The sequence below is a fragment of the Schistocerca gregaria genome, chromosome 3, assembly GCF_023897955.1.
Source record: "Schistocerca gregaria isolate iqSchGreg1 chromosome 3, iqSchGreg1.2, whole genome shotgun sequence".
In the NCBI taxonomy this organism is placed as follows: domain Eukaryota; kingdom Metazoa; phylum Arthropoda; class Insecta; order Orthoptera; family Acrididae; genus Schistocerca; species Schistocerca gregaria.
The window spans coordinates 417159893-417181502 of record NC_064922.1 but is presented as its reverse complement, the minus strand read 5'-3'; the positions used below and the strand labels follow the sequence as shown (position 1 = coordinate 417181502).

Sequence of the window (21610 nt, the reverse complement as noted above, 5' to 3'; positions counted from 1 at the left end):
GAATTCCAAAGTCCATATTATTGCTAAATAACAAAAATCATAAACATAAATTTAGTAGCAACATTAACAACTCGAATTTTTTGAAACATAGTTCATGGAAATAACAGTGGTTAAAAAGCATTATTAAAATGTTTAAATAAAAAACATCTTGACCACATAAAATATTTTTATTTTTATTTTAAAGTTGACTGGTTTCAATCTGTGTGACCGTTTTTAACTAAAATTTTTAAAATTGGCTGGCTTTGGCAAGTAAACATTTCAATGAACTGTTGAGACTATTGAATCCAGTGAATCATGGTAATTTTTACTTCTTACGTAACTATATCAACAGATATTCTGTGCTTTTGAGTACTTTCTGCACTGTTATCTGGGCTATGATATTCCAGCACCACAATGTTGTACTGCTGTCATCTTGTAGTGATTACTGCTTAAATGAAGTAATACTGAGAGTGATTTTTAACTGCTTGGAAAAGTCATCTTGCAAAACTCTATATCATTATTATCTTGTAGGGTACTGCTGTAATCCAGCTAGTTTTCAATTTCTTAAACATTACATCAAACAATTCTATCAACTTTGACTAACTAAATTTATTTGATCTCCACATACAATATGCATTGTTACATGAACTTAAGACTGATTATAGCCCATTCATTTTACAAAAAAAGATGTCCACTCTATGACTGGTGACCAAATTATCACACTGCATGACTGTAAGTTCACTAAAAATACATATTTCACTTAATGATAGATTCAGTTAACCAGTCTAAAATGATCTTTATAATTACATATCCTTGCACTCAGTGTTTATTAAGACAGCATATTTAGTTGCCATACTGGTAATTAATTATATATTTTTCCACAAGGTTCAGTCAATCCTCTTCACAATCAATGCCCATCTGACAAATTAGGTACACTTAATCATAGTCAACTACAATATATATTAGATAAAGTGGGAGGGGATGCGATTTGCTAATTAACTTGCATAACATGGTGTCAGTCAGTTCAGATTGTGATACTGAAATGTAACAGTCCAATTAAAACTAATAAAAATACATAAATTTTAACCATAGACATTTGTGGAAATATGTACTTGTGAAAAAGTTACAAAGGAAATAATTACAAAATCTTAATTACACTAATGTGTAGAAGTCTGTTAATTGGTAGGAACATTTTACATTATATGAATCTCCTGTAATTAGTAAATATAACATGTGTATTGTTAACATTTGATACCTAAGCGTTTATACTTGCTTCAACTTATATAAAGATAAGAATTCACTAATGTATGTAATATATAAGAATCTAGGTAATCAATGAGATGTGTAATTTGTATATGGATGAGAGTTTTAATTGTTAATTAATGAAATAATAATTTTAAACAATGCCAAGGATTGTTTGGGATTGTTAAGAAAGTATAAATACTAACTGCCATGTTGGCAGAGGGAGTCAGTACTTTGTGTGATTTTGGACAGAGAGCATGTAGCTAGTTGTGCATAATTAAATCATTATTGTAAGTATGTTCCAACTTATTTCAGATTTGTCAAGATGTCTTTATTTTGAAACTGTAATAAATATTAAATGAAACACTATACTTGATTAAATATTGTTTTTACTTTATAGTAAAAACCTACAGTTACTGTTTCAGGACATCTGCTGCGACAGATTACCAGCTGAAATGAGTAAAAATAACCCCTAAAAATGTTATACTTCTTCATAAAATGTGATATCACATATTTCATTTATATTTTCCTAGTGCAAAATAACACATCTTTAGCACACACACAGGATTCTGCCACAGGTGAGTGAATTTTTCTTACTTTTATTCAAAATCAAAATATAATAAATTAATCTATTTTGTAATTTTGTAGTATCTGAAATAATTATAGCAAAATTCAAAATGTCTTTTCAAAACAGCTGTTGAAAGAACTGTGAATTACATCTATGGGCTTAGATTTAATCCCATCTGTCACAGTCACAAGTTCTTCTTTGGACGTGGTAGTCATAATGTCGAATTCGTAGCCAAGTGTTTAATGTGAGAATGCTTAGCAAGTGGTTTGAAGAAATGTATTGAGATGAATGTAATAAAAACTTTAATATGAAGATTGTTTAACCAGTGAAGAAATCATCAGTTCTGTCTTAAACATCCAACTAACTTTCAGTTTTTGAATTGAAGAAAAAACACATGGACTTGAAATTGCAGTATGATAATTGGCTATTGGAATGGATGAAGAAACACAATGAGTCAAAATTAATTTCAATTCTTGTTCTTTAACATTTGTGTAGAAAGTGTACATAATACTCAATATTATTTACATAGAATGCACATAGGAATTTTAATTTTCTTATTTACAAGTCACATATTATTAGCTATTACACTAATCTCTGCATCTAAGAAGCACACTAGGTGAAATGGTAAAAAATTCAATGACTATCATTGATGAATATATGTTTCCATTAAAGTATTTACTAAAAAGATTCAAACTAAACACCAGAAATAGTTTTCCCTTGTGAAATGCTGAATTACAATGTTGTAACAACATTAGGGCAAATAAAATACTAGAAATTAAGTTTGCAAAAAACATGGGGTGAAGAAGACCAAAGCAAAATGAAACATGATGAAGTATAGCAAATGTAACATAGAATTAATTAAAATACCAAATCACTATTTATAACAAATACAAAATCTCTCTGAGCACAAAGTACATAAATTATAGGAATTATTAATTAACTGGTAATGAATCAAAGACAACAGATATATTTTTGTTTCTTTTTTCTTCTGCAGGATGGATATTCTTATTTTACAGGATGAATATTCATATTTTACATCATTAGCCCAGCTCAACACCTGAATGTTTGGTGACTATAGACTTCATTTTCCCATCACAAGGATAGTTAACAGTCCCATTTGGCATGGACCTAATTAAAAGGTATTTGGAGTAATGCAAAGACATATAGTTAAAAGGGTTTCACTGATTTATAGAGGAACTTCTGGAGTTTGATTGTGTAGTGCCCAGTGCTAACAGTTGACATATTGGAGGCCTATTATTCACCAGTGTCCAACAGGACTAAGGAAGAAACCATCCTGTAACAATACTATCCTCAAATTGTTATTGCACCAAAATCTTCCTTATAACGCTTCACAATATGCATCTAGGCAGACAAATATGCTGCATGTGGAATTCTGCCACCAGCATTAAAATAATGCTGAGGTGACACAGTGGAAAAGACCAGTCTGGCATTGTGGCACATGGGGTTACTCCATGCTACCTCCTGATGCTGCACTTTCTCAGTACCAATGTTAGTAGAGGCATGATCCTGGCATAGTGATTCAGGCAGAATTTGCCATAAACACTTGGCACCCAAACCTAGCAATATCTGTCTTTGACTGCTGTCTATGCCAAGAGCTACTCCATGTCAGTCGTCAACGTAACACAGGTCACACAGCCTCATCTACGCTAGCTGCCACCTATGCTGTCTGCTAGTCTAGGGCTGCTCCTAGGCCTGATGCTGCCAGTGCCTGAGCAGCTACATTCCAGCTAGCATCTCTCACAGGCTGTCATCAACAAGCTTCTCTGAGGGTTCCTATGATGTTCACAGTCCACACACAGGCTCACCTCACACCTGACCCACCACCACTATTTGTTGACATATGATGTTCATGCCCCTTGTTGCCAGTGGATTTCCTGATTTGGCCATGCGGGATGAGGTTGCCAATGTGGCAACTTTGCTTGCTGGCATCTGTGCATTGCTAACACACTAACTCACATAATGCTCAGGTGGGCATCACCACCCAAGGGCCAATGGTCACAAGCGACACACTGCTTGCAGCTATTGTATGAGTTATTGCTAATTGATCTGGCCTCATTTATGATTCCATGACTGCTTAGAAACTGGTCCATTGTATCCTGTTCTCTACTCACTGGAATAGCATCTGACTGTTGGTCTATCCTGGCACCACAAAATTGAAAATAAGCTACCTTTGTAAAGTAAAAAGTAGTGTGAGTCTGTTCTTACTGGTAGACAAAGTGGAGCAAGGACAGAAAGCATTTCAACAAAGCTTAACTATACCACATGGCTATGAACTAAAATCCCACAAACCACAGGTTTGATATGATGAAGCATGTGTGTAAAACAATATTGTCAACATCTGTTGCATACGTTAACAAATGGCAACAAAGTGGTCACGATTCTGCATCACACATGAAGTATAGTCCATCCTTCAGCACAGAAAGGATAGTGATACTAACCCACCAACCTACACTTAATGCAAAGATCATTGGGAAACTTGCTACACCAAAATATCCAGCAAACCAAAGAAGGAAAGTGATTTAATTTCTAACACACTCTCCATAAAGAAATTGAATAATGCTCTCAACAAAATGAAAAATGTGTTGATTCAGATGATATGTTATGAGCTAACAAGCATTGTGCTCTCATTTAAATATATGGCCAAAAGAGTCAATCTACAGGACTTGTGAAACAGACCCTGTTGTTGAGGACTGTGTGCCACAAAGGGCACAGATTCACCATGAGATAGGGAAATTCAGAAGCTTCTGTTGTCTATTGAGCACTAAGAGACAGACAAGAACCTACATCATAGGGAAACCCAGTAGAAGCCGTTTGTGACTGAGAAGACATAGCAGTGTTAAATACTGCAGACATAAGATCGGTCATACAGGGAAACATTTATTAAAACTATTTAATTCTGTAGTAATGCAGGGAATCAAGCCACAGTAATTTTAATCTGCCAGCCTCCATAAATTTTCATGGTGATCTCAATAAAACTTCAATATTGATCATATCTGTAATAATTTAGGATTTACTGTTAAAGTGAAATTCACAAGTTTTGTAACAAAGACTTGAATGCTAAAGTCTGAATGCTTTGGTCGGTATTAATGATTGACATTTCATAAAGAAGCACAACATTAAAATGACAAATGTTGTAAATATCAACTCTGTAACTTCCTTTGTTTAAGAGATATAGAAAATTTAAATTATCAGTATTTTCAGGTAAGCATCAGATCATCATTTCCTCCACACAAAACACATTGAACGATGACAGCATGACACCTTATTGAATCATTAGGTAATAGAATATTTGTTGTAAAGTTTAGTGCATAATAGTTACTTTTGTTCTTTATTTATTTATCAGAAAGCACATTGGTGCAAGGCTATTGGCCGTGACATTCAAAGTTAAGAAGGAAATTGTATTGGTTTTATATAAAAGAATTTAACATTTATTATGTAATGCATATTATTGTTAATTTATTTAGAACAAGCTTTGATTATTTAAAGCTTTGATTATTTAAAGCTTTGATTATTTAAATATGTTAAAATGTAAAATAATGTAGAATAAGATGTAGCCCATCAGATGGATGGCTTCAGGAAATGGAACTGGCCTAGTTAGTTGAGTGAGGATTTTGGCGAGCAGGGAAATGCATGAAGTATTCTGCCTGGTCTCTGCATCATTCCAATACAGCTGAAAACATACTTGGAGTCCTGACAGACAAAGAAGTTAAAAGTGGCAAATAGTCTTCTGTGCCAGCCATGCAGTCAAAGAATACCAATGACCAGAATTTTACATCAATAATGTATATATGTATGTAGTTAAAAAAAGGAAAGGTTTTACCAGAAGGTCTCCTGTAACTAGATACTTATCACCTAATAAGTGTTGTATTTAAAGGTGGTCTAAATGTCTTAAATGATTGGAGTTTCCAAGTCCTAATTTTTAGTAAAAATTAAGTTATTCTTCAGATAAGAAGAATAGTTAACACGTTGGGGCTCACAGACTACTCCAAGTAGGAGATAACAATGAAGTAACTTAAAAGATAAATGAACTCTTGCACATGGAGACCCTGGTATGAAATGAACTGGAAGACAATTAAGTACTACTGGTACATCAAATGAAAAATTGGGTAGGAAGATTTAATGTCAATAAGGGAGATCTAGGCAAGAGAGTTAAAGTGCTGATACAAGAAGCCACTTTTAACCAGGCAATATGGCAATAATCGAAATGAATGTTCTTGTCTCCAGCAGTAATGATTTTAATGAAGTCATAAGCGCTGGTAACAGGCAATACTAGCCAATACTAAAGTTACTTTTCAAGGACTATTACAAACAAATGTACAATGCTGAAACATCAAGAACCAGTATAGCCAAAAGCACAAAAAGTGGAATTCAGCAAATTTGAACATCATAACTGATTTTTCCATGTATTGGAATTTTGGTTCATAAATGAATATATTTATAACATTACAACGGGAATTCATTTACAAAGCAACTAAACAACCATGGAATTAAAACTACATTAACTACATCTAACAAAATATGGGTAATCAGAGCATCCACAAAGAAGGGCCCACATGCTGTTCAGCAAAAAACGTTGGCACCTGCCCATCAGATTGCAGTTTCTTGAACTGCAGTGAGACAGCACACAATATAAACACTAGCAGATGATGCCAAAAAGCAACCATCTTTGCAGCTGTGCATGAGTCACACAACAACATAACTCAGGGAGTTCTGACATTTTTTGTTTCTTCTTCTTCTTCTTCTTCTTCTTCTTATTATTATTATTATTATTATGATTTTCAAAGGTGTAGTGGTGTGATGGAGTGAATATAAAGATTGAAGTGGAGTTCTATGACAGTAATTTGGTTGTGACAACTTCTGTGAATACAGTTGCTTAAATTCAGGTCACTGTGACATTGCAATGTTCAACTACTATGAGTACATACTACTACACATAGTAAATAAAAAACCAGACCATTACAGTGAACATACTTACACCCATTCTATGATTAAGAGATTTTGTGTTGTATATAGTTCAGTATAGTTACATTAATATGTGAGATAGATATAAATTTGTTCCGGTTTGGAAACAGTATGATAGCACAAATAGATAACATCACAACCAAGGAAAAGTTAATGCAATTGGTCTTACAACTTAAATACTACAGTTATGAATATGGATGACAAGTCCACACAAGCAAAAAGCAGAGTGATGCAAATTAACAAAAGACTTATGAATTTAGGAACAGGATTTAATGCATTCACTACCCAACTTAGCAGCAGGATAGATACATTGAAAACAAGATTGAACATGGGTTTTGGTAATGTTTCTGAAATAGACATATCCTCAAAAATAATGGAAACTGCATAAGATAGCACCTTAGAACATGTACACACTAACAAAGCAGAAACTGACAAATTAGTGTAAAGAACTGAGACACTGGAAAAAGCACTGATGGACACTAAAGGAATGTGACATACTTACACAAACAAAAATATTGATGTTTTGCCTGTAGTAATTAATGAAATCCACACAACGTAAATTGTTACATGGATTAATAAAGAAATCAATCAATCAATCAATCAATTGGAACCGAGGATACAAAAACCTGAATTTAGCAAGGATATACATAGTACAGAAATGGTAGACAATAAATCTACCTTTACAAAGACTACATCTGCAGTGTTGGGAACAAAAACAGTTTATACAGTGATATTTTAAGTTCAAACACAAAGGCATTGTTACATAATAACTCTTTGAGTTTGGAGGAGATAAAGGAGAGACAGAAAACTTTCTATTAAAGACCAGGACAGTAACTAATAACTGTGATGACTTCATCACAACACTAACCAAAAAATTAAATCCCAAATTCCCCAAGTTTTCACCTTCATATGATATTAACCCCGTTTAATTTCTAAAGTAACTTAATGGCATGTTACTTCATTTCTGGTCAGATTTTAAAAAGATACAATTTGTGATAAGTCATTTGATGGGTAATGCTGCACAGCTGAGTATGTTAAAGCTAGAAGAATTCACAACTTACAATGATTTCAAAACAGCATTTCAGTCTAACTATTGGAGTGACGCAGCTCAAAAGATATTGAGATTAGAACTTTTATGATCAAAACAATACAATAGCAGTTCATGGAACAGGTATAGAAATTTTGTGGAGTGGCATCTTAACAAATCAAAATATCTAAATGATTCCATATGAGAGGAACATTTATTAGAAGTCGTCATTAACTAATTACCATGGCATGTAAGGGACAAATTGTTAGGGAAGGACTAGGAAAAAGTGAACAACTTATTGGTATACCTGGAACAAGTAGACACAGTGGGAAGGCAGTCAGAGAAATGGTACACAGGCAGCAATACCAACAACCAACAGAGTAATGGTAACAAAGAACCTTGCCCCATTAGAGACAGTGCTATGAATGGAAGAAACAGGGTACACAATGGTCATGATTATAACCATTCAGGGAATGGATACAGAAATAATCACAGTAACACATTTAACAATACAAGTATGACAGAGAGGCAAAACTGATATGCTCGCAGGGAGAGGTTCAGTCCTCTGTAGAAGTAGAAAACAAGACACAACAAACAATTTGTTAAATGCATTCCTTTGGCTGCCAGTCACAGAAATTAAGATAACTGGAGTAATACATATGACAAGCAAACCAGTACATGCAGAATTGTTTATGGAATTTACATTAACACATACATATTTCAACAAGGAATGTTTGTAGTAGATGGTTTTAATGTACATATGGTTTTAGGCATAAACTGGTTGTTGGACAACAACATATTTTTAAGCTTCCAACAGGAGACAGCCACATTCCCATTGGGCAAAAAGATGACTTGGCTGTAAATCATTTCAAGCAAAGCAACACAGACAGTTTAGGACTCACTTTATTTACAGAAGTTACATTATAACAGAATGAGAAGTACCAATTAGGGGCAGACGTGGTACAAGGGAATGAGGCAGACATAATTGATAACATTACAAGTCAAAGAATCTACACATTAAGGAAAATGAAGATATGAATTTTTTATTCTGCAGGCATACAAAAATATTTTCAACATGCCGAGGTGTTATTAAGACTTTGTTTGTAGGCTGAAGGTTAAATCACACAATCCATTTTACATCAGACCCTGCTCAACCAGCTTCAATGAAGCTATTAGTAGAAAAAGAAATGGAATATTATAGAAATATCCAACAGCTGTTATAACAAGCCATTAGTTGTTGCTAAAAAAAACCAGATGCTAACATATGTATAGTGTTGGTTGCATGAATTGTGAATAAAACTCCTTACCTCATGGCTCATACCCCTGTAATATACCTAAATGCAAGGCCTGTCCCATACATCCTCCCACCACCACCTACTCCAGTCTCGTCACTAACATAACCTATCCCAGGCAGGGCTACCTGTGAAACTAGTCATGTGATCTACAAGCTAAGCTGCAGCCACTGTGCCGCAGTCCATGTAGGCACGGCAACAAACAAGCTGTCTGTCCACATGAAAGGCCACCAACAAACTGGGGGCAAGAAACAAGTGGACCACCCAGTTGCTGAACATGCTGCCAAGCATGATACTCTTCATTTCAATGACTGCTTCACAGCCTGTGCCATATGGATACTGCCCACCAACACCAGCTTTTCTGAATTGTGCAGGTTGGAACTTTCCCTGCAATACATCCTAAATTCCCATAACCATCCTGGCCTCAACCTTCAATAGTCACTGTCCTCACCCATTCAGCCCCTTCCATGTTCCAATTCCAGTGCTACACAGCTGTCAATCCACCACCACACCCAGTCTTTTTATTTCTCTCCTTTTCTCCTACCATAACCTCTCTTTGGCCAACCGTCTAACCTGCAGCACATTGCTTTCTGCCACCCCCACCACACTATCCCTCACCCTCCATGCCCCATCCCTCTCCTTACCCCCACCCAGTCACCAGTCCCATCATGCACTGGTGTTGGTGTTTGCAGTGTGGTTTCAGTTGCCTGAGACTGCAGTTGTGTGTGTAAGTTGTGGTGTGTGTGTGTGTGTGTATGTGTGTGTGTGTCATCTATTGTTGATGAAGACCTTACTGGCTGAAAGCTTTAATTGTGAGTCTTTTGTCACACTTATCTGCGTCTCTGCATATCCACTATATGGTGCGTAGCAACTTTCCATTCCATAATATTCCATCCTGGATTTTCCATTGTTTGATGCCATAGTTGTAATATCCACAACATGGGATGAACACCCGCAACCATTGGACGAATTTTTTTGTGAGATTAGGTTTCCAAGGTGGCACCATCAAATAGTCAAAATCGCAACTGGGTAGAAAAGATGTGAAATTCTGGGGACAAATTGTAAATTCTATGTGTATTCAGCTGGATGCACACAGATTAGATGTGATCAGCAGGTGCTCAGAATGTACTAATAAAAAAACTACTCAAATCATTTTGAGATATAGTAAGATTCTAAAAAAGAATCACCACCAATTCAGTGCTTAATACACCGAGTTTGATGAGGTTATTGACACAATGTGGAGAAGGGATATAATTTGTCATGAAGAATTTTCAAAAATTAAAAAAAAATTGGTAGCATGTAAACTATTGGTTCATTTAATTTAGCCATTCCTTTTTATACGGTGGTGGATGCATCAGACTATGGTTTGGGTTGTCACATATTCCAATAATATGTGACTGATCACACATTAGCGCAAAAACTGATAGTTTTCATGAGTAGAATGTTCACACAACATGAACAAAATTATAGATATATGGAAAATGAAACATTATCAGTAGTGTGGGCATTCAAGAAATTTAAATATCTACTAGCAGGGTACAAGGCAGTGACACATACTGACAACAGTGCGTTGACATTTCCATTAAAGAACAAACTTCAGCTCAGTAGGTTAGCATGACAGGGTCTCTTTCTGCAAGAATTTTGCTTTACTCTTGGGAACATAAAGGGGAAAGATGATATATTACCTGATGCACTGTCTTGACTACTTTTAGATCTCCAATCAAATGAAAAAGTAAAGGAAAGGGGCAAACTTGCTGTTTATTTTCTCAAAGTAAATACATATGAAAAAGACATAACATTTATTTGCAAAAACTTAGAAAGTCAACAATGGAAGGACAGTCACTTTCAGTTACATGTTGTTGTTGTTGTGGTCTTCAGTCCTGAGACTGGTTTGATGCAGCTCTCCATGTTACTCTATCCTGTGCAAGCTTCTTCATCTCCCAGTACCTACTGCAACCTACATCCTTCTGAATCTGCTTAGTGTATTCATCTCTTGGTCTCCCTCTACGATTTTTACCCTCCACGCTGCCCTCCAATACTAAATTGGTGATCCCTTGATGCCTCAGAACATGTCCTACCAACCGATCCCTTCTTCTGGTCAAGTTGTGCCACAAACTCCTCTTCTCTCCAATGCTATTCAATATTTCCTCATTAGTTATGTGATCTACCCATCTAATTTTCAGCATTCTTCTGTAGCACCACATTTCGAAAGCTTCTATTGTCTTCTTGTCTAAACTATTTATCGTCCATGTTTCACTTCAATACATGGCTACACTCAATACAAATACTTTCAGAAATGACTTCCTGATACTTAAATGGATTTTAATACCTACTCCAAATTTTTCTTTTGTTTCCTTTACTGCTTGCTCAATATACAGATTGAATAGCATAGGGGAGAGGCTACAGCCCTGTCTCACTCCCTTCCCAACCACTGCTTCCCTTTCATGCCCCTCGACTCTTATAACTGCCACAAATTGTAAATAGCCTTTCGCTTCCTGTATTTTACCCCTGCCACCTTTAGAATTTGAAACATTGTCAAAAGCTTTCTCTAAGTCTACCAAATGCTAGAAACTTAGGTTTGCCTTTCCTTAATCTTTCTTCTAAGATAAGTCGTAGGGTCAGTATTGCCTTACGTGTTCCAGTGTTTCTACGGAATCCAAACTCATCTTCCCTGAGGTCGGCTTCTACTAGTTTTTCCATTCGTCTGTAAAGAACTCATGTTAGTATTTTGCAGCTGTGGCTTATTAAACTGATAGTTCAGTAATTTTCACATCTGTCAACACCTGCTTTCTTTGGGATTGGAATTATTATATTCTTCTTGAAGTTTGAGGGTATTTTGCCTGTTTCATACATCTTGCTCACCAGATGGTAGAGTTCTGTCAAGACTGGCTCTCCTAAGGCCATCAGTAGTTCCAATGGAATGTTGTTCACTCCGGGGGCCTTGTTTCAACTCTGGTCTTTCAGTGCTATGTCAAGCTCTCCGTTGATTTTAATACCTACTCCAAATTTTTCTTTTGTTTCCTTTACTGCTTCCTCAATATACAGATTGAATAACATTGGGGACAGGCTACACCCTGTCTCACTCCTTTCCCAACTGCTGCTTCCCTTTCATGCCCCTCAACTTGTATAACTGCCATCTGGTTTCTGTGCAAATTGTAAATAGACTTTCACACCCTGTATTTTACCCCTGCGATCTTTAGAATTTGAAAGAAAGTATTCTAGTCAACATTGTCAAAAGCTTTCTCTAAGTGTACAAATGCTAGAAACGTAGGTTTGCCTTTCCTTAATCTATTTTCTAAGATAAGTCGTAGGGTCAGTATTGCTTCACATGTTCCAACATTTCTGCATAATCCAAACTGATCTTCCCCGAAGTTGGCTTCTACCAGTTTTTCGATTCGTCTGTAAAGAACTCGCGTTAGTATTTTGCAGCAGTGACTTATTAAACTGATAGTTCGGTAATTTTCACATCTGTCAACACCCGCTTTCTTTGTGATTGGAATTATTATATTCTTCTTGAAGTCTGAGGGGATTTCACCTGTCTCATACATCTTGCTCACCAGATGGTAGAGTTTTGTCAGGACTGGCTCTCCCAAGGCCGTCAGTAGTTCCAATGGAATGTTGTCTACTCCTGGGGCCTTGTTTCGACTCAGGTCTTTCAGTTCTCTGTCAAACTCTTCACGCAGTATCGTATCTCCAATTTCATCTTCATCTACATCCTCTTCCATTTCCATAATATTGCCCTCAAGTACATCGCCCTTGTATGGACCCTCTATATACTCCTTCCACCTTTCTGCTTTCCCTTCTTTGCTTAGAACTAGGTTTCCATCTGAGCTCTTGATGTTCATACAAGTGGTTCTCTTTTCTCCAAAGGTCTCTTTAATTTTCCTGTAGGCAGTATCTATCTTACCCCTAGTGAGATAAGCCTCTACATCCTTACATTTGTCCTCTAGCCATCCCGCTTAGCCATTTTGCACTTCCTGTCAATCTCATTTTTGAGATGTTTGTATTCCTTTTTGACTGCTTGATTTATTGCATTTTTATATTTTCTCCTTCAGTTACATATTGATGCCTTATGTCTAAGTCATACTGATATAAAGAATAATAGGAAATTGTAGAAAGGAATACTGTTTCATAGAAAACACAACTCACATAGGTAGTTACCATGCATCCCACAAAATAGCATTAATTTAATAACTTGGTATGTAAACATAGTATATGCTCATTTCAGCCCAAAAAGGTATAAGTTGCATACAAAGAAATTTTGCTGCTATAAGAATCTGAATCGTCTAGTTAGAAAACTCCTGAGTGCCTGTGAAATTAAGGTACAAACAGTTGATGCCCACCCTGCTTTGTATCCCATCAGTCCATGCAATTTCTGTGACATATCGGTGATGGACTTTTACGTTCCACTGCCCTGAGGCTGGGCAGGAATGACATATATATTTATGGTGTTGGAATGCTAGGCAAAACTTACAAAATTATGCCCACTAAAGGAGGCAACATTTCATAATGAAACTAAGAGATCATTTCAAAAATGTAGGAAACCAAAATGTTTGCTTTCTGATAATGGAATACAGTTTCTAGCCAGGCAGTTTATAGAATTTTTGGCATGGAAAGGCATCTACATCTACATAGATACTCCACAAGCCACGATACGTTGAGTGATGGAAGGTACTTTGTGCCACTACTTGTCATTTCCCCCTGTTCCACTCACAAATAGAGCAAGGGGAAAACGATTGTCAGTAGGCCTCTGTATGAGCCCCAATTTCTCATATCTTATTTTCATAGTTCTTAGGCACAATGTATGTTGGTGGCAGTAGAATCATTCGACAGTCAACTTCAAATGCCAGTTCTCTACAATTTTCTCAGTCATTTATCTGAAAAAGAATGTTGACTTCCCTCCAGGAAATTCCATTTGAGTTCTTGAAGCATCTCCGTAACACTTGCACATGTGATAACAAATCTAGCTGTCCGCCTCTGAATTGCTTTGATGTCTTCCTTCGGTCTGACCTGTTACAAATGCAAACACCAAGCAGTACTCAAGAATAGGTTACAGCAGCATCCTATATGCAGTTGCCTTTACAAGTGAACTAGTCTTTCCTAAAATTCTCCCCATAAACCGAAGTTGACGATCTGCCTTCCCTACCACATATTTCACGTGCTTGTTCCACCTCATATTGCTTTGCAATGTTATGTCCAGATATTTAAATCACTTGACTATGTCAAGCAGAACACTAGTAATACTGAATCGAAACATTAGGAAATGAATCATAAATTAAATTCTAAATAGCATCTGCAAAGTACCATTGCAGAAAGGGTCATCGACTCATACCTGTCAAACAGGAAACAGACAGTTGTAGTGGACAGTCAAAATGGAGTCCCATTATCTTCAGAATGGGGTACCATCACATGTGGAGTGCCCCAAGGTTCAGTTCTAGGTCCCCTACTTTTTATTATCTTTATAAATCATCTGCCTATCTGTATGGAATATCGTATATTCACCATTTTTGTTGATAACACTACACTACTTATTGATAATTCAGTAGATAAACTTGAGGAAACAGCAAATAAGGTTTTAAGTGAAACAGTGAACTGAGTTAACATTAATGAACTTTCTTTAAATTACACTAAAACAAACTATGTTCAGTTCCACACAACATTCAAAGATGAAGAAATAGTAGCTAAAACAGGTAAGCAGGTGATAACCAGGGTGGATACCTCAAAATACCTAGGTTTGCATACTGACAGGAAACTGAACTGTTCAAACCACAGCTTGGATCTATGCAAAAGACTGAGATCAGCAACTTACACATTACGCACTGTTTCTTCTCATAGAAGTATGGAAACCATGAAGTCAGCCTAGTATGGTTATTTTCACACCTTCGTGGCATATGGAATTATACTTTGGGGTAATCAGTCACTGGCTAAAAAAAGTACTGTGTGCACAAAAAAGGAGGCATAAGGATCATGTGTGGAGTCCATCCTAGAGCCACATGCAGGAATCTTTTTAAGAGACTTGGAATCCTTACATCTGCTGTACACTATAAATTCTCTTTGATGTGCTTCATAAGGAAAGAAAAATCATTTTTAAACTCAATAGTGAGTATCATAGTCATGAGCTGAGAAGAAAACATGATATCTGCTGTTGTTGTTGTTGTAGTCTTCAGTCTAGAGACTGGTTTGATGCAGCTCTCCATGCTACTCTATCCTGTGCAAGCTTCTTCATCTCCCAGTACCTACTGCAACCTACATCCTTCTGAATCTGTTTAGTGTATTCATCTCTTGGTCTCCCTCTACAATTTTTACCCTCCATGCTGTCCTCCAATACCAAATTGGTGATTCCTTGATGCCTCAGAACATGTCCTACCAACCGATCCCTTCTTCTAGTCAAGTTGTGCCACAAATTACTCTTCTCTCCAATTCTATTCAATAACTCCTCATTTGTTACATGATCTACCCATCTAATCTTCAGCATTCTTCTGTAGCACCACATTTTGAAAGCTTCTATTGTCTTCTTGTCTACACTATGTATCATCCACGTTTCACTTCAATACATGGCTACACTCCATACAAATACTTTCAGAAATGACTTCCTGATACTTAAATCTATACTCGATGTTAACAAATTTCTCTTCTTCAGAAACGCTTTCCTTGCCATTGCCAGTCTACATTTTATATCCTCTCTACTTCGACCATCATCAATTATTTTGCTCCCCAAATAGCAAAACTCATTTACTACTTTAAGCATCTCATTTCCTATTCTAATTCCCACTGCATCACCCAATTTAATTCGACTACATTCCATTATCCTCATTTTGCTTTTGTTGATGTTCATCTTATATCCTCGTTTCTAGACACTGTCCATTCCATTCAGCTGCTCTTCCAGGTCCTTTGCTGTCTCTGACAGAACTACAATGTCATCGGCAAACCTCAAAGTTTTTATTTCTTTTTCATGGATTTTAATTCCTACTCTAAATTTTTCTTTTGTTTCCTTTACTGCTTGCTCAATGTACAGATTGAATAACATCGGGGATAGGCTACATCCCTGTCTCATTCCCTTCCCAACCACTGCTTCCCTTTCATGCCCCTCCAGTCAACATTGTAAAAAGCTTTCTCCAAGTCTACAAATGCTAGAAACATAGGTTTGCCTTTCCTTAATCTATTTTCCAAGATAAGTCGTAGGGTCAGAATTGCCTCACGTGTTCCAACTTTTCTACGGAGTCCAAACTGATCTTCCCCAAGGTCGGCTTCTACCAGTTTTTTCATTCATCTGTAAATAATTCATGTTAGTATTTTGCAGCCATGGCTTATTAAACTGATAGTTCGGTAATTTTCACATCTGTCAACACCTGCTTTCTTTGGGATTGGAATTTGCAAATTGGAATATTCGCTACGAACAGGAAAATCTAAGTATGATACAGAAAGATGTCCATTTCTCTGGCTATAAAATTTTTAACACCCTCCCTTCAAGAATTAAGAGTTTGGTAGAAGACGAGCTCTTGTTTAAAAAAACTTTACAGCAGTTCCTATTACAAGTATTATTTTATACGATAGAAGAGTTCCTGAACTACAGTGTTTAGAATTTCTTGTATTGTCAACTGCAAATATATGTCAAAATCTATATTTATAATCGTGTCTAGTCTTTATTGTAAACACATAGTTTGCAATATTTATTTTCTGTAACACTTATTATTTTGTAATATTTATTTCTCTCTGAAAATTGATTTTCTGTAATAGAACCTAAGTTACTGTTCACTGTAATATGAAATCATTTTGTTTTGTTTACATGTGCTGCCATAGATTTCGGACATGTTCCATATCCTGTGATATTGTCACAACATGGATCACTGGAACAAGAAATAAATAAATGTGTGAGTTGGGCAGGCTTTGTTGGACTTATTGCGTGGGTAGACATTCAGACTGGGCAGATATGGTGAGAGAAGTTGAAAAGGTATTAAATTAGTTGCCACATTCAGTTACAAATGTTTCCCCAATGGAAATTGTAGGAAAACAAATAGAAGGACAATCCCTCCTAAAGAGGGCTGAATGGCAACAGGAGGATGTTGGTACACAAGACTCATGGAACAAGAATGTGAATCATTTGCAAATGAGAGAGGCTGAGAGAAGGTGAAACAGATGAGAGAAAGATACACCCATACAGCACAAAGTGGGCAATTTGGTTACTGTCATGAGTCACAAATAGAGAGACAAATATGGAAAAATTATAAGCAAACCCCACCCATCATGTGAGGGACCATTCTTATTAATAACAGATGCTGCACCCAAAAACAGCCATTTTAATTTGTAAAGAGACATTCTTCTCTAGCATTACTTCTCCTCAACAGAAGTAGGTGATACAAAAAAAATATTAATTAATTTTCAAACAGGTTAATATTATCTCAATTGTTTTTCTAAAAGAATTACATATGATTTTGTACTTGATGTATTATATTTCAGGCTAAAACGTATAAAAAGAAATTACTTTATTTTTGTTCTTACAGTCAATATGTACTAACTCTGCAAAAACAGTTAAAATTATTTTTCTTTTAGAAACATTTGAAATTATGAAATACCTGGTACACTTAAAATTCCTTTTATTAATTTAACAATCATAACAATCATATGGTATTTATTATGTTTACTTCTCCATTCATTCATAAAATGATGATATAATTGGTGGAAATTTGTTTGTCATAAAATTTGTAAACTCTTTGGAATATTGTTAGTACTGCAGAATGGAATAGTAGTGGGCATGCCTCTGATATCAGACATATTTTTATGTTTGGCAATAACAATATAATTTTCAAGTTTGAAGTGGAAATTGTAAAGACAGTGTGATATAGAACATTTTGAAAGAATTAAAAATTACAGAAACAGAAATTAGTTTTCAGGCAATTCTTTCAAAAGTTATCACATCAATTGGAGCCATGAGAACCTTTAATATCAAAAACATTTCAGCTTCAAGATTCAACCCATATACGTGAAGAACTGGAGCCAGATACAAGAAAAGAATATAAGTAAAAAGTTTATCGTAAATCTTACTCCTCTCAAAGCTTATTAAAAGAGTAAATTATGGAGTGAGTGACAACCAACAAATGATTACAAGCGTTTGCGTTCTGGGATCAGTTGACTGATAATGAATTTGTGTCTGTTGCAGAAGAAGGAACAGTGATTTGTGCCATTTGCAGTTTATATATAAATGAATTTCCAATCATGCAAAGAAAGAAGACCAATGACTGCCCAACGAAATTGTATCAACAGTAACGAGGTACTACCAACAATGATGGAATGGATCAAATGGAATGGAACTTTACATCTACAACCAGGAACATCAAAAAGGGAAGATAAGTACAAACTATTTGTGAAGTTAATTTGTTTGTGGACTCACATCATTGTTAACAAAATGAACAGAGACAAGAGTAGGAGGGAAGTAGAAGTGAAAGCTGTAGGGCCCATTCAGGATGTGTCTGAACAGAGTGAAATCATAGTCAACAAAGAAACAGTAAAAACTGATATTTGGCAGTAAATTTTGACAAAACTAGAGAAAATGAAGACAGATAACGCTAGCAAATTTAGTGCAGTTAATGATCAGGTAACTGAAAAAAAATGGGCTACCAGAGGGACTAAAAAGTTGATGTTTTGGAAAATGAATTTATTGTTTTGGAAAATGAGTTGATAGTTGAATCAGCAGAACAATCAAAGAATGTTGATCATGTCAGAATTGGACAGGCCGTAGTGGTAAAAATGGAAACATATATTGCATATTTTTATTCACTACTGTCTTTAGGGGTAATTTTTTGAACTAACTCCTCACTTAAACAGAATGTGTGTGGTTCACACATATAGCCTACATCTTGAAACCATTTATTTAAGCAGCTGGGAATATTAACCACTCCTCACAGCATATTTACTCACCTATAAAATTTCTTATCAATAATTATTTCAATTTGAAGTAACAGAGATATTCACTAGTACAATATTAGAAGGAAAAATTATCTGCATTACCCTTTAATGAAGCTAACTTTTCCGCAGAAAGGGAGGACTATAAAACTTTCTGGCAATTTACTGCTGGAAATAAGATGTATGAAGGATAGCAAACCTGTTTTCAAATGTAGATTAGAAAGATATTTCTCCTTAACAACTCCTTCTACACCATACAGTAATTGTTGAAGAGGAATAATATTTTTTACAGAAAACTGTGTAAATGGCCACTATGCAATCAAATAATTATTTCTCTCATGTTTTGGTGTATATGTACATGTGTTCTATGTTTGTTTTATTGCCATGTTCTGCATCATAATGTTTATAGTTATTATTACCTATTTAACAAGTAATTAACTAACTAAATAACTGACAGTTCACCTCACTTTCCTCTGGCGACAGACAAGATGAGTGTATATGACAAATAGCTTGTGAGATGAGAGTAATAAGTAAGTGATAATTTTCTGAGATGTAATGTAACAGTATTAGTTTTCTAAATCAAATGTAATGTAAAGCTGTCCTTGACCCAAAGGTTGGTTTGAACACCACAGTGAACTGCTAGACATAGTCTATTGGAGGTGGTATGCCTTTACCTACCTCTGGCCTCTGACTAGATTTACTCTGATAGTTATTGAGGAAACTCCAGTTGGACTCTGAACCATATTGTAACTCTGAATTTTTATCATTTACAAAGTAATGTCAGAGATATAAAATCAGTACATGACCAAATAAATCATAGGACTGAGTGGGGAACATACCCGGACCTTACAGACCTTTGAATATATAGTCTGGTACTTACCCACTGATCCATCGAGCAACATTAGTAACTGTTTAACATAGATGTTAAAACCCCTGGCAAACTAGCTCAAAGCTTGTGTGAACTGTGAACAAATTCTCAGCAAACAACAAGGAAGTCATGGTTATAAACATATGGACAAGAGAAAATGAATGACATTTTTACTACACAGGACTGAAAACAAAAGTAAAATCACCACTGTATTACCATCTACCTTACAGGATTTGTACTCAAGACAACTATTGCACTCTGTGTTTATAAATGACAAATAATTTACTCCTACTTCCATATCATTTCCCAATCATTTCTTTCTATTTTCTTTTCTCCTTTTACAACGCCTCTAATAACCTTGATGCTCATGATGTGCTTAATAATTGCTCTGTTGGTGTTTTCAGTGTTCCACTCCTCTTTTGAAGGACACACACCATAATTAAAGATGTTCACATATTTCTGAATAAAAGGTTTCACTTATTCTCACATTGAGTTTACATTTTAATATAATTCACAGTTAAATATTTTAATATGATTTTAATGCATAAGATTTCTTCAAACCTGGCATGGCCTATATGATCCACTCTCAATGTTCCACAGACATGCTGTACTGTCTGAAGAAGCAGAAAGTAGGAGACTATCATTATGAGACCAGCTGATATTGTACACAAGTCCCTGATGACCAGTAAGGATAAAAATTTTATTCCCACTTGCTATCTGAAATATGAAAAGACAAAAAAAATGTTTTAGATTGCACTTAATTTAAAAGTATTGTTAAAGTTGAATATTAGATCCAGTTACAAATATTCCACTTGAATATAAATCTCAGGATGAATATAAAAAATTTCATTGAGAAAGAAAAGCTTATGTCCGTAAACCAACATGGTTTTAGAAAACATCACTCATGTGAAACTCAGCTTGCCCTGTTGTTGCATAATATTCTGTGAACCATGGATGAAGGGCAATGGAGGGATTCCATATTTCTAAAGTTCTTGGAAACAGTTGACATGGTGACATTTGACAGCAGACAGTTAACTAAGATCTCAGTATACAGAAGAAATACCAAGATACATGAGTGAGTTGAAGACTTCCTAAGTAATACAATCCAGCATAGAGCATCATCAAGTCTGGCCCCACAGAAGTGTGACACAACCACTCTTTATCTTCTATATATACATGATCTGATGACAATATTATGAAAAGGATAGATTGCCACTCACTATATAGAAGAGGTGCTGAGTCACAGATAGGCACAATTAAAAGACTGCTAAATATTTAAGATTCAAGCAAAAAGGCCTTCTTCAGGGATAGAAAACACACACAAGCACAACCTACAAACACATGACCACCATCCCCAGCTACTGTTGCTGGACTGCAGACTGCAACTGTATCTGACAGGAGGAGCAAACTTGGGCAATTGGTCAGGCTACAAAGGAGACCTGACATGGGGGTGGGGTGAGGAGAAGGATCAGTGGGGCAAGGATTTAAAAAGTATGCTGCTTCTGGGAGAATTAAAAACGTGAAGGGAATAGGATATGGTTGATAGGTGAAGAGTTGGGGGGCTGTCAGGTACTGGTGGAAAGGGGGGGAGGGATGGATAGGAGACTGGAAAAGAAGATAAGTAGAAAAGGAAAAAAAGACTTGTGGATGTGTTGGTGGAACAGAAAGCATGTGTAGTGCTGGACTGGGAGCAGGGAAGGGGGTAGGTAGGTGAAGCAGAGGAACCAGTGAAGGTTGAAGCGAGGGGGGTA

At 35.9% G+C, this 21610-nt stretch overlaps 1 protein-coding gene across 2 annotated transcripts in view; it reads right to left on the bottom strand.

Moving 5' to 3' along the window:
* LOC126354332 (jouberin-like) overlaps positions 1 to 21610 on the bottom strand; it is a 259936-nt gene that overhangs the window by 101416 nt on the left and 136910 nt on the right. For both annotated transcript variants that reach the window (XM_050003897.1, XM_050003898.1), the window contains exon 7: positions 20421 to 20576. In XM_050003897.1, the coding sequence (XP_049859854.1) occupies positions 20421 to 20576 (156 nt within the window). The remainder of the gene's footprint in view (positions 1 to 20420; positions 20577 to 21610) is intronic.